The sequence below is a fragment of the Sycon ciliatum genome, chromosome 4, assembly GCF_964019385.1.
Source record: "Sycon ciliatum chromosome 4, ocSycCili1.1, whole genome shotgun sequence".
NCBI classification, from domain to species: Eukaryota; Metazoa; Porifera; class Calcarea; order Leucosolenida; family Sycettidae; genus Sycon; species Sycon ciliatum.
The window spans coordinates 4,655,278-4,669,724 of NC_088646.1; the positions used below are offsets into that span (position 1 = coordinate 4,655,278).

General features: G+C 49.2%; 2 protein-coding genes across 2 annotated transcripts in view; both read left to right on the top strand.

Moving 5' to 3' along the window:
• LOC135814035 (uncharacterized) overlaps positions 1 to 4,134 on the top strand; it is a 6,056-nt gene extending 1,922 nt beyond the window's left edge. Inside the window, exon 2 of the mRNA XM_065327083.1 lies at positions 1,024 to 4,134. Within this exon, the coding sequence (XP_065183155.1) occupies positions 1,024 to 3,633 (2,610 nt within the window). The 3' untranslated portion in view covers positions 3,634 to 4,134. The remainder of the gene's footprint in view (positions 1 to 1,023) is intronic.
• A 1,091-nt stretch (positions 4,135 to 5,225) lies between these two features.
• LOC135814036 (mammalian ependymin-related protein 1-like) lies at positions 5,226 to 14,174 on the top strand. Its single transcript, XM_065327085.1, has 5 exons — positions 5,226 to 5,395; positions 7,887 to 8,059; positions 10,489 to 10,626; positions 11,127 to 11,260; positions 13,638 to 14,174. Exons 1-5 carry the CDS (start codon positions 5,332 to 5,334, stop codon positions 13,729 to 13,731), a joined length of 603 nt encoding a protein of 200 aa, XP_065183157.1. The 5' UTR covers positions 5,226 to 5,331; the 3' UTR covers positions 13,732 to 14,174.
• The last annotated feature ends 273 nt before the right edge of the window (positions 14,175 to 14,447 follow it).

Sequence of the window (14,447 nt, forward strand, 5' to 3'; positions counted from 1 at the left end):
GGACGCACTCGTGTGCAAGTGCATTTTAGCTTTAAAAAAATTGTATATTGTCCTATGTTGAACTCGGATGGTGAGCCAATTTAATTATGGTAAAAGCTCGTAACATTTTGTCCTTCTTTAAAAAAAAAACATTGTACTATATGTGCACAGTCAGGTATGTAGCTGTTGCCCTATGACTTGTTCCGGCTAGCCTGGACTTTTGTGTGGGCCAGTGATGGAAGTCACTCACATAATTATGATATCTGCACTAAATTAGTGGCCTGCACTTTTACCAAGTGTTTCTATAGCTGGGAACAGCGGTACATGCAATTGGAATCTAGGATGATACCGCCAATCCTCTTTCCTAGGTTATATTCATCCACATTCTACACTGACCTGTGAGGGGTTTTGATAACCCAGGTGGAGAGAAGTGGTGGTGGTGCCCCTCCCCCACCCCACACAAAGAATTAACTTCGCGTGTGCCTCATCGTACGAGTACCTCTACTTTCTCTGTCAGTATTCACCGGGGAATCCCCTTCTCTGTCAGTATTCACCGGGGAATCATCGTAGCTAGAGGGACGGCACACAATCGTACTACCCAAAGCGATATGCATGTTGACCTGCTGACCCGAAGCACGACCACGACAAGTGATGTCACATCATGTGATGCTACGTGAATTGCCCTGCCCCAAGGACGCCTGTAGCGGGAAACCTCGGAAGTAAGACTCACATGATACGTAGCGTTGCAGTCCCCCACTGTGTCATCTCACTGTGTGCTATGACTCTCTTGTAGTCACTATTCAGTAATGTGGAATATTATTCAGCACGTGGGCGCAAAGCAGTGTTTCTTGCTGTGTGTGTGTGTGTGTGTGTGTGTGTGTGTGTCTGTGTGTGTCTGTGTGTATCTGTGTGTGTGTGTGTGTGTGTCTGTGTGTCTGTGTGTGTGTGTCTGTGTGTGTGTGTGCATGTGTGTGTGTATGTGCGTGTATGTGTGTGTGTGTGTGTGTGTGTGTGTATCTGTGTGTATCTGTGGTTTGTCTACAGAGAGTTGCATCAGTCATCCTAGGCGGCAGCCATGCCTCAAGGCAAGCATTCGACCGTGCTGCAGAACTGCAAACGGGCCATGAGCAGCTATTCTTTGCCAGTCACGTCGGAAATGTCCATCCGAAACTCTGGGCCAATCTCAGCATCATCACTTTCCAGCCCGTGCCGCGCAGCGAGACCTTCACTCAGCGCGAGTGGAGCAACATTAAAGCTCAGATCACGCGTAGCGTCACGTCGTTCAAGTTTGCTGACACTGACGCTGAAGCACACTACATTGTGAAGAAGATCATTGAGCAGCTGCAAAACCAAACAGCTGAAGAATGCCAGGCGGCTGCAGGAGATGGAGGCGATAGTCCTGATTATGGATCAGGTGGTACTGACTATACATCGCGATTCTGTGGCAATCTTGAGCAGCAAAGCAGTTCCTGCATGTCGTCTCGCTTCACTGCCCTGGTGCAGTCATTTTTCAACCACTATGACGCGGAGAACGAGCTGAAGCGGATTATGCACACCATGATGACATCCGGCGATGCAATGCGCAGGGTGCTGAAACGTCTTTCATCGCGCTGTCACAATTATGTCAAGCGAAAGAGAGTCAGCATCCAGAAAGCCAAAAATGAGACCCAACCTGGAGATGATAACTCAGAATGTGCGGATGCCATAAAGAAAGAGGAAACTGATCTAGAAAACCATTGGTGTCACATCTTCCCAAAGTTGCTCCACAAACGAGAAGGCTACTTTACCGAGCCCGGAAAAGAACCTCCCCTGCTGAAAAAGCTCTACTGCAATCTGAGGTACGATAATTTGACCGTGGAAATGGAACACCTCAACCTGCGGGGCGATGACCTCAGCCAGGCGGCATATGATGTCATAGGTATCGGGTCTCTTGCTGAGAGGCAGGACGTTACCTGGACTACAATTGGACACTGGGAAAATGGAGCCCAGGACGTGTTCGGTACAAGCACATTGCACCACCACCACCATCATGACAAGCACTTGCTCAAGCACCTCGTCCAGCGCTTTCACCAGTCATGCAACCCTGGCTTCTGCCAGCCTGGCACTACACAGAGGAACATTGAGAGCATGACCAAGTGCTGCTTCCTGTGCGCGCCGTGCAACAACTCGGCCGTATCGACAGTCGGCAATGCGACCGAATGCGTCAAGTGTCCGTACTGTCACTCGCCCAACCGGGAGGTTGGAGGCTCGGCGTGCAACCCGATACCGGTCACGAAATCCACGTGGGATCAAGGCTGGGCTATTGCAATGGTGTCTCTTGCTGTGCTGGTGTGCGGTGCTATTGTCTTCGCCATCATCTGGAGCCTGCACCAAGTGGAAAAGCAGCACAAGGCGAAGAGGGGAACGTCATTGCGGCGCCTAACCAGCACCAGCTCCAGCATCACCATGACAAGCACAGACTCGGTCAGTGCCAAACCGGGCAAGTCACGCTACGTCCTCTTGGGCCTCCTGCTCGTCGGCTGTCTGCTGGTTATCCTGCTGCCATGGTCACCCAGCAAGGGCCTGTGCCAGGTCCAGCAGCTGCTGATTCCGTTCCTCACACCCCTAACATGCGCTGGTATGATGCTATCGCTGATCAATCGCCATCGTGTGGCCTTCATCTCCGAGTTGATGCGCTGGAAGAGAGAAGATGCAGTGTCGGCTGGTCAGCACTACATGGAGAATAACTTACAGTACGCCACCATTGCCGCTGCCTCCATTCTCCTTGGCACCATTGTCTTGGTAACCGCCACCACCTCTGATAACGTTGTTGACAACTGCTATGATCGTGTGCGTCACATGCAGTGTAGTGTGTCGGTTGTTGGCTCTGCGCTTTACTTCTCGCTGTCGTGGATCATGTGGGCCGTGCTCTTTGCCTACGCTCTCTACTCATTCGTGACCGCCGAGAACGCCGGTGTGATCTTCTCCCGTCCGTCTTCGATAGCCTGGGCGTCGCTTGGCCTGCTGTTCCTGTGGACGCTGCTGTTGCCGTCGCGCTTCGTCTTGCCCCGCGTCAACCCCGTTACGCTGATCGCTCTCGTCAACAACCTGCACACGTGCATCACCCTGGCCATCACGTGCCTGGCTGATATCCGCGTGGTGCGTCGTCGCCAGCGCATTGCCCCGCCGTCGTTCAGCACCAACTCCCAGAGCAACATGGAGCAGAACAGTGCATCGGGTGGCGCAGCCGGCAAGAACGGTGGGGCGCACAGCAGTGGAGCGGCGTACCTGCACACGCACTCGCAGTCCACCAATATCCTCGTCTCGCCGGTGTCGCCGGGCCAGCAGGATAACAAGGGCGACACGCCAACCACCACCACTTCCACGTCGACCAAGATCCTCTTCACGTTTGATAAACCTGTTGCGACGGTGGAGTACACCACCGGGGAAGTCAGCGCTAGTACCGTTGACAAGTCGGTCGTCACTGTCGAGGAAGTCAGCACCGGCTCTGACCTGAAACGGCCCGTGTCTTCTCTGTCGCGGAACGCAAGTGTCCTTAACCCGACTCCACCGCCATTCGATGACAGCCTGGCCATCACGCACATCAGTATGTTCAACACGAGCAAGGCTGCACCGCTCTCGCCTCCACCTGACGAAAAGGCCACTGCTCTCTGAGTGCATGTGTGACAGTCACGGTCGGCCCGACTGCTTCTTTTTATGTCTATTTCTCTTTTTTTCTCCCAATTACACCTACTGTATGTGGACATGCAATGCTTGGCAGCAAATCTCTAGTCTGGCGTTTGTTTTCGTCTTGCACTCCCGGCGAACGCAAGCCTACCACCTCTGTACCTCATTGCCTTTCCCAGGACATGCTCGACTATACACAGCCAGATACACTGCACTGCCGGTCGTGCATCTACTATAATATCATTGTTGATACACGACATGGCACACCCTGCCGATTTACATGTTGCTGAATGCTACAGGGTTGTATTTCATTTGCCGTTTCGTTCTGGATTACCAGTAGATTTGTATAAGTGTCTGCATTGTCTATGCAGCCTCCGTTACAGGCAAAATAAACACAATGAATATTTTCTGCATTGTGCACCCTTGTACATTGTCTGCTAGCATCTTTTGGCCATAGCTCTCCCTATGACAAAGGTATTGTATGACGTACGAGATACGGTTGTTTAGACGATGGTCTCGTGTCACCTGTGGGCACTGTATGCCGCTATGCGTATAGTCCGCAACCACAGCCACCATTATCGGCACCTCTCACCACAACTTACGGGGAAGATCTATGGGTCAACTGCAGAGTACACGCTCACGCACCCAGTACAATAATACTTTAAACACGAAGTAGATCTACTACTAATACTCAAACGAACACCTGTCCTGGGGTTGTTATGTGACAATCCTGAACCTAGGCTATTATCATGAAATAATTATAATTGCTGGTGCATGGCACTACATATACATGGACATGGTGTGTTTGTGGGGGAGGGGCCGGGGGGGGGGTCCTGGGGCAGCATGGCTGAGTCTGAGGTACTGGACACAGATCACAGACCAGTGCGCGATTGGTGCGCTTTAGCTTTGCGGCCCATGCCCAGTAAACTCCGGATAGTGCCATTTCGGCACCATACAGTGATGCACAACCCAGAGCTAGGGATCGGGAGTGACGTGCTTTGAACCATGTGAACCGTGACTCGTGAGGAGTTACTTGTGAGCTTTATCACTCTGCGTTCTCCGGTCATGCGGCCAAGTAACTAGTTCCAATGGAGACGATGCTATGACTGTATGGGCATTCTGATCATGTTTATTGCGAGTCAAGTAAAACAGTTGTTTGTAGTTACTTGCTCTTGAAGTACATGATGGAGATCTACCACTGTCTGTCAGTTTTACATTGGAGTCTTCAGACTTCTGGCAATACACATAATATTCACAGAATACCAAGACTGCAAGAGTAAAAAAGCTACCGGGCCCGCGGGGTGTACATGTCGGTATCGGTGAAGTTAGTTCTTTCTCGCGTGATCTTCGCTATCACATGATGCTCAGATGAGTGCAGGACACTCGGCCGAGTGCCATTTACTTTGCCTATGATCACGGTGTGCCCTTCAAAATACCCTTTCATGCTATCAGCAGATCACGTTTAGGACATGGATCAGCCATGAACCAGGCATTGTGAACAGCAGGGCAATGATGGTACCGGGTCGTGTCTGGGGGCAGACAGGAGGAGGTGGATCTGCGAACTCAGCAGTGTCGCTATGTATACCGGTAACTATCTCTGTGCAGCGTTCCGCTAGTAGAGGGAAGGAGATTGAGTTGCTTCGATCGTGTGCAGGTTGCTTTGTCGTTGCTCGAACATAGTGGAACATGTTGTGCGGCACGGTACTGTTTCTGGCCTTGGCTGGCCTGGCCTTGGGTCAAGAGCATTGCGGTAAGATTAACAGCTATGCGAGGCATTGTTCCACCCCCTTGCATTGCACGCAGTCATTCACCCCATGGCATAGGTACCGGTAATAGGGGTATTTACCATGTTTACTGCACTAAATAACACAATCATATAACTCAGGCCAGCCAGGGTTACCCTATCAGGCCTGATGGGTTACTTTTAGTAATCAGCATAAAAAAATTAAAGAAAATCAGCATACCGGTCATTATAATTCAAGTTCAGCAAATGTACTAATATTGTAATGAGGCAGGGCGGTACCGTGTTTCCCCGAATATAAGTCGCACTCAATTACAAGTCGCACCCCCGTTCCCCCATTTTCAGGTTTTAGCCATATTGATTAGATTATTGACTTCGCTCGATTGTAAGTCGCACCCCCTTTTTTACCCTTGAAATTTAGTGTACACGGTACGACTTATATTCGGGGAAATACGGTACTTTAGCATCCTGTGCGGCTCAGCCTACGACGGTGCATTCCAAAAATCGCTTCTCCGCTTCTCCAGAAACTACAATGTCAAAGAGGAAACCTAGAAGGCCACTCCAGAAACACTCTGTGATCGTTTAGTTTGGCCTCACATTACAGGTTTGGCCTCACATTACAGGTTTGGCCTCACATCACAGGGGCGTCGGAAGGTATTTACGGTGGTACGGCCAGCTACCTGAAGTACACGCCGCACACGCGTGGGGTCAGGTCGGCTCTTCTGAAAATGTTCAATACTTACATGTAGAATCAAAATCAGTGCTCTATTGATTCACGGCGTATCTGGAACAAAGAGTGGTACGGTCAATACCGTAGTGACCGCAGCGTGTCCAGCGCCCCTGCATTATATTTATTAATAATAACTTTAGTATAACAGGACTTGTATCGGTGTTGATTGTTTCAGCTGTTCCACCGTATGACTAAATAGTTATACCTTCATTGTGATGTACTGCAAGCTGGGAAACGTTTGCGCCAGTTCTAGCTCACGATTTGCGAGCACAGACCAATTTGCAACGGGGAAATGTTTGTGATTGGAGTCAATTTCATCAGCCAGTTAGCTTTCACGCCATCGTGACTGACCGTCGTTTCTAGTTTGAAAACTGACTCGGTTTCTCAGCTTACAGTACGTGCAGTACACTAGTGACTCAGTGTATGGTCCAGGGTCAGACCTTTGTATGCCATGCGGGTCAGACCTTTGTATGCCATGCGGGTCAGACCTTGGTATGCCATGCGGGTCAGACCTTTGTATGCCATGCGGGTCAGACCTTTGTATGCCATGCGGGTCAGACCTTTGTATGCCATGCGGGTCAGACCTTTGTATGCCATGCGGGTCAGACCTTTGTATGCCATGCGGGTCAGACCTTTGTATGCCATGCGGGTCAGACCTTTGTATGCCATGCGGGTCAGACCTTTGTATGCCATGCGGGTCAGACCTTTGTATGCCATGCGGGTCAGACCTTTGTATGCCATGCGGGTCAGACCTTTGTATGCCATGCGGGTCAGACCTTTGTATGCCATGCGGATCAGACCTTTGTATGCCATGCGGATCAGACCTTTGTATGCCATGCGGGTCAGACCTTTGTATGCCATGCGGATCAGACCTTTGTATGCCATGCGGGTCAGACCTTTGTATGCCATGCGGGTCAGACCTTTGTATGCCATGCGGGTCAGACCTTTGTATGCCATGCGGATCAGCACCAGGGCTAGACAAACTTGCTTGATTTCAGCAACCATCCATGATACTGCATGGCTGATGCATAGTGGTCTTTGAATGCAAGTTGGGTTCTAAGCCAGGATGATGGCCTTGCACATAATTGCACACATTAACCAGGGTGAGCGTGAGCCTTATACATTGTGCACAGTTGGCGCCAGAAAGAGGTGGTTGCTGAACCCAGGTGGTCACATGACCAGGTGATCACATGACCCGGCAGTAACATCACCAGGTGATCAGATGACCAGGCAGTAACATGACCAGGTAGTCACATGACCAGGTGGTTGCTGAATAGACACAGCCCGATTTTGCTTGCAATTCTGCTAGCAAAAATTAATATCGAAGAATTTTGACAAGGGAATTTGCTGGCCAAATGGAGCAAGATATCGGTATGTTCGCTGGAAGTTGGTAGATTTTACACTTATGCGGTGTACGTGACTCATTTTTGCAAACACTTGACTCACCTTTTCTCATTTTTGCTGACACGTGACCCACTTTCGGTCAGTTTTCCCACACGTGCCACAAATTTGGCCTCGCATTGGCGCAAAAAGGGAGCAAAATATCGAGTGGCCTGGCAAAATGAAAGCAAATTATCGACGATGAGCCTGCAAAGTGGTGTTGCAAAATATCGCAGCTTCACTGGCAAAATCAGGCTATGCCCATTGCTGAAACCAGGCGGTCAAATGACCAGGTCGTCACATGACGGGGGACCAGGTGGTTACCCTAGCCAATATTACCTGTCAGATCCTGTGCTCAGCATTAATTTTAACGTTTGTTGTTGCTTGCAGACTCACCACCGCAGTGGACGTCCAAGAACTTCTACTTTTCGCCAGCGCAGGGTCACATTCAAGTGGTTGAGGCAGAGTACACCTATGACAAGACCAACCAGCGCAAGAGCTGGCGGGAGCGTGACGCAGGCCCATCGGCCGAGCCAATCCATCGCATTGAGTTGGGTGCTGAGGTAAGCCAGGTGTGGACGGTGAACTTCTAGCAACTAACTCCCCTATTTTCCGGAGGATAAGCCGCATTTTGATTTTTGAACACACAAAATTCAACAAAAAGAAGGGGGTGTGGCTTATACTCCGATGATCAAATTAACGGTAATAAATCAGGGACGTCGGAAGGTATTCGACATTGGTGTGTCCATGAATGGGTGGAGGGTCGGGGTCCTCCCCAGGGAACATTTTAGGGAAATTGGGCCGAAATAGCCCATATTCCAAGATGAAACTATTGGTGCGGCTTTGGCCGCACCTGCCGCACCGGTTCCGACGCCCATGTAAATAGGGTAGATGTCTGTATTTCGTGGCAAAAAATGGGGGTGCAGATTAGGCCGTGATCCTTTGGGCGGATCCAGATCCGGATCCATAGGATCCACTGGATCTGCAGTGATCGATTGGTCGAATCCCGATCCAGATCCCTCGGATTTGGATCCGAGCAACCCTGCCCCAGGAGCATGGTTGACTGGATCCAACGGATCCAAGCATGTCGTTTGTACGTGTTTGGCGGGTAATCAATCATTGTTATACGCATTTAGTACACATACTCGTGGAAAAGCTTTGCACCATGCAGATGAGTACGACGAGTACGAACCTGGAGTAACTTTTCGAACATGGTTTATCTACCTCAGCATGGTCACGGTAGCAGTGTGTTCCTAATGTGATCGATTGATTCTGAGGGATCCAGTGGATCTGGGATCTGGATCTTGATCCGGATCCGACCAAACGATCACAGCCTTATACTCCAGTGCGGCTTTTATTCCGGAAAATATGTTAACTTTAAACCAGGGAAGTATTAAAATACTCAGACTCCCCTATTGAAATCAGGGGAGTGGTAACATACTACTCCCTTATTGAAACAGAGGAGCAGATGCATGGCCGGATGCATGCATGCTTGCATGTGTACATGCCAGTTGAATGTGGATTCGCCGCGGCAGGTGGACCAGCCATACCTTCCCCTTGTTTGAGTGTTCGTGGAATGGTATCACTGCAATGAATGTGTGCACATTGCACATTGCACAGGTACAGCTACTGTCGCGCTCGGTAAAATCCGACCCAACGTGCAAAACTGGCCCTGGACCAGTTCTGATTACATCACTGTGTATTTGTACATATCGTACATCCAGCCGCATTTATCAAGGGCCGTGCAAGTTGAGTGCAGTGCATGTGGAGCTGGAGGACACGAGTCGCAAAAAAAAGGGCCGTGCAGTGCATGTGGTGCTGGAGGACACAACGAGTCGCAAATTTAACGATTGTCCAAAATCCATACTGAGCATGTAGGTTAAAGGGGAAGTATACGGGCCCTCTAAAGTCAAATTTTCACCAGTTGTAGTCTTCGGGGTGCTGAGTTGAATGGTCTTGGTCCGAGGACGCTGAGACGCTCCCTTCCTCCTTTATCCCCAATCGAACTCGCGCACTTCCACCGAAACTGGGTGATCGCGCCCTACTAGATAAGGATTTGTATGGAAAAAGTCACTAAAAACGCCGTTTCGTTCTTATAAAAGCACGGATGACCGCGATTGGTCCATATGTTGTAGTCTTTTGGCCGCTGAGTCGACTGGTTTTGGTCCGAAAAGGCTGCGATGCAGCGTTCGGCCCTTATTCCCAATCGAACACGGTTGAGTAAGCGATCACGTGCTCATGCGTACACCAGTCGCCTGGTCACCGTGCCTGCAGTCTACAGTTTTCACATCAAGGTTCAACTCAAAGGTTCAAAGCAGGGAGTCGTGAGAGGCGTTTACGGCTCCCTGGTTCAAAGGTTCAACTCGGGTGACATAAACGGGCCCAAACAGGCTGTGAATGAGCACGTGACCGCTTACTCAACCGTGTTCGATTGGGAATAAGGGCCGAACGCTGCATCACAGCATTTTCGGACCAAAACCAGTCAACTCAGCGGCCAAAAGACTACAAAATATGGACCAATCGCGGTCATCCGCGCTTTTATAAGAACGAAACGGTGTTTTTAGTGACTTTTTCCATCCAAATCCCTATCTAGTAGGGCGCAGTCACCCACGGTTTCGGTTGAAGTGAGCCAGTTCAATTGGGAATAAAGGAGGAAGGGAGCGTCTCAGCTTCCTCGGACCAAGACCATTCGACTCAGCACCCCGAAGACTACAACTGGTGAAAATTTAATTTTAGGGTATACTTCCCCTTTAAAACAGGAAGATACGCTGAGGAACTTATAATAACGAAGAAATGCTGAAGCCTAAAACGTTAGATTTAGTTCCTCGTTCTATTTACATGTCTTGCAGCATGTGTATACAACGGTGTCGCATACTGTACATGTAGCTGATAATATATCTCTGCACGGTGATGCCACCTAAACGGCAGGAGTCAGCGTTGCAGTGCACTCACACAACACGTTGCACACTTCTGTCCATTCTTCTTACTGCAGAGAATTGAGTACGTTATCAACGAACGTACTGGCGCCTGCATTGCATACCCTCTGAGGTTTCCATTCTATGCTCACGATGTCCCAGTCAATGCTCAATTCAGCGGGCTCTTCTATGTTGGAAGTGATGCCGAGACTGAGGTCAGTAATACTGGTAGCTATACATGTACATGTGTCCCTATGATTATCAGATATCATGGTCTTGTGGCGATTAACGTTATGATTGTGTCTACTGCCAAGTGTATAGTGGATACCAGCACTATCATCCCCTGCACTCCAGACTCGGTCCAGACCAGTAACCAGTAAACTTTATTTCTCTCTTTAACCTTCTCTCCCTCCCTCACACACACACACACACACACACACACACACACACACACACACACACACACACACACACACACACACACGCACACACACACACACACACACACACACACACACACACGCACACACACACGCACACATGCACGCACACACACACACCTGTTGGACAGGGAGTCTCTCCACATCCAAGCCTATGCCATTGCTGTGACAGTTGTCACAGTACTGCCAAAGAATCATGTTTTAGTATATGTTTTTAATGAATGCAACTCAGGCACACCTTTGTGGGGTTTTCCCTATATGTGTGGGACTTGCAGGGTTCTGTGGAGCTGTCTTCATGGAATGCCCGCCTTACCGGATCATACTGGGATGGATCATTCACCTCCCATGGCTGCATCCCGTACCATAGCAACCACTACAATGCCTCCACCTTCGGAATTCGTTTCGAGTCGTAAGTCAAGTATTATTATAGCTGATTATCTGTAGACTGACTAGCGGGAATGATGCTTAGGAGTTATTATTCTGTGCCAGGCCAAGTAAATAGAAAAAGTTTATGGTTCGCATGAGACTTGGTCAGAGCGACTTCTCCGCACCCGTAGAAACGCCACCGTATCCTTAAAGGGGAAGTTAAGGCAAAAATCAAAATTTCACCAGTTGTAGTCTTCGGGGTGCTGAGTCGAATGGTCTTGGTCCGAGGAAGCTGAGACGCTCCCTTCCTACTTGAATCCCAATCGAACTCGCGCACTTCCACCGAAACTGGGTGACTGCGCCCTACGAGATGGGGATTTGTATGCAAAATGTCACTAAAAGCGCCATTTCGTTCTTATAAAAGCACGGATGACCGCGATTGGCCCATATGTTGTAGTCTTTTGGACGCTGAGTCGATTGGTTTTGGTCCGAAAAGGCTGCGATGCAGCGTTCCTCCTTTATTCCCAATCGAACATGGTTGAACAAGCGGTCACGTGCTCCTGCGTACACCAGTCACTTGGTCACCGTGCCTGCAGGGTACAACTTACTAGCCTGTTTGACCTTTTTTGGGTGCAGTCCTGTCACTCGAGTTGAACTCGAGTTGAACCTTGGTGTGAAAGTTGTCGCCTGCTGGCGTGGTGACCAGGTGATTTGGGCACCCAGGAGCACGTGACCGCTTGTTCAACCATGTTCGATTGGGAATAAAGGAGGAACGCTGCATCGCAGCCTTTTCGGACCAAAACCAGTCGACTCAGCGTCCAAAAGACTACAACATATGGGCCAATCGCGGTCATCCGTGCTTTTATTAGAACGAAATGGCGCTTTTAGTGACATTTTGCATACAAATCCCCATCTCGTAGGGCGTAGTCACCCAGTTTCGGTGGAAGTGCGCGAGTTCGATTGGGATTCAAGTAGGAAGGGAGCGTCTCAGCTTCCTCGGACCAAGACCATTCGACTCAGCACCCCGAAGACTACAACTGGTGAAATTTTAATTTTTGCCTTAACTTCCCCTTTAACTCAAGGATCAATGCGCTGATGCCGCTCCAAAAGCGATGGCCCTGCATACATGTACATGTACATGCACGGTTGTCAAAGGTCCTCAGGCTGTGTATAGTGCTCTATGTCCAGTGGACAGAGCCAGAAATACAATGACCACACAGCAATGAAGCAAATAAATCTTCATTGCTGTGTGATCATTGTACATGTACATACCTAATACATGCCGAGTCTGCCATGCACATATATACAATGTACATGTATAATATTGCTAATAGGGAAAGGGAAGGAACATATGGATACGAGCTGAGACTAACTGTCCACCACTGTAACTAGATACTATATACAGTCAGAAAGAGCAAGGACCAGGCGATTGTTACTGGACGGTGATGAGACCAGTAAGATACTTGACAAAGCGGTCTAACTAAAATTCAAACCAGCAAGGAGGCACACCACCCAACCCCTAGAGCTGAGTAGGAATTCAGTTTTTTTTGATTTTCACACATCATCAAGGAATACATGTAGTATTATTTACTTTTGGGTGATAAATATGGTGGTAAAGACACTGTGACATTATTTACTTTACAATCAAATATGTCCTGTACATGCACATCCCACTGTCACTAATGAACTCATGAACTTGTGAACTTTGAACCAGGAGTATTTTCATACTCCCTTCTTTGAAAAGAATTCGGGTGGACACACCCATTCCCTTCTTTGAATCCATGAAATCTGACACTGAACATCAGTCTAAGCGGCAATGTGTGTTGTAGTGGTATACAACACTGCACTGGTGGTAGCTAGAATACTCTTAGCGGCTACATGTAGCCGGGGAAAGGAACTAACCGGTTACTTACTTACAAGCAGTAGACTCCACTACCCTAAATACCGGCACCAGAGCAACCCTGTCACTGCAAACCCTTCTGTGGTGTGACGTTGGGGTAGGGCAGATACGTGTAGGGCTCGGACTTCTCCACCCAGCTGTAGAATATGTCCTGGGTCGGGCAGTTATTACACACTCATGCAGCGTAGACTAGGCACGGGTTAAGCCCTTGCATCATGGGCTGCTTGATCCCCAGCTCTGACAAAAGGTGTGACACATACACGTTCAAGCACAGCACACTTGTAAGAAGGTCCTGTACCAGTGCAGTACATCATATGCAGCAGTCCTTTTCCAGCAAGAATCAATTATTTTTACCTTGATGACCATTCCTTCTCAATGCCCGGTGCTGCTTCTGCTTTTCTGCTGCCATTCCCTCTCTCTCTCTCTCTCTCTCTCTCTCTCTCTCTCTCTCTCTCTCTCTCTCTCTCTCTCTCTCTCTCTCTCTCTCTCTCTCTCTCTCTCTCCCCAACTTCCGATATAGAATTGTCGATGTCAGCCCCGGAATCGACCCAAATGACTTCATCCCTCCGGCAAGCTGTCACCACGCAGCTGAGGAGCTGAGACTGAAGAAGTAGACGCACTGATATGAATACTACATACTACCGGCGGCGGCGTCACAATCACCGCAGTACGGGCAGCTACACATGCTGCCTGCTCAGTGGTCGATATCACACAGCCTGACACAGCCTGACACAGCCTGACAGGGGAATTCATACCCGCCTAGCACCCTGGCCAAACGTTATGTCTTGTACACACTTGAGCACTCATGCCCATTTGCTTGTCATCTTCTCTTCTTCTCAGTGACTGTACAAGCAGTAGCAATGGCAATGTTGTTTTGCCTGCAGACAGTGTCACTTCATTCCCCTCCTGATTCTTTTGTACCATGACTAGTTTCCAGGAAAGTGTCTCATTCTTTCTCCCTTGCTCTTTATCCCGGCGATAAAACGTTTTGTGTCTCCTGAATACTGATATTAAATGTCCATTGTCACCGTGGCCTATTTGCCTGTGTGATCCAGTGTGGTATTGGTGTTGGTGTTGGTGTGTGTGTGTGTGGGGGGGGGGGGGGGGGGGGGGCAACATACCTTGTGTGCGTGCCGGCCTGTCAGAGAGTTATAACCAAATAGGTTGGAAGTATTTAAGTTAGTAAACAGAGTCTATGACTTTCCTCGTACTTGTCCTGGAGGTGTGGAGTTCCGTAACATTTTGCAACAAATGCATTTACATGTACTTGGGAGAGGATCTCGTTCACATCCAGGTGGACTGAGTCACGGCATGCAGTTTCCTTCAGACT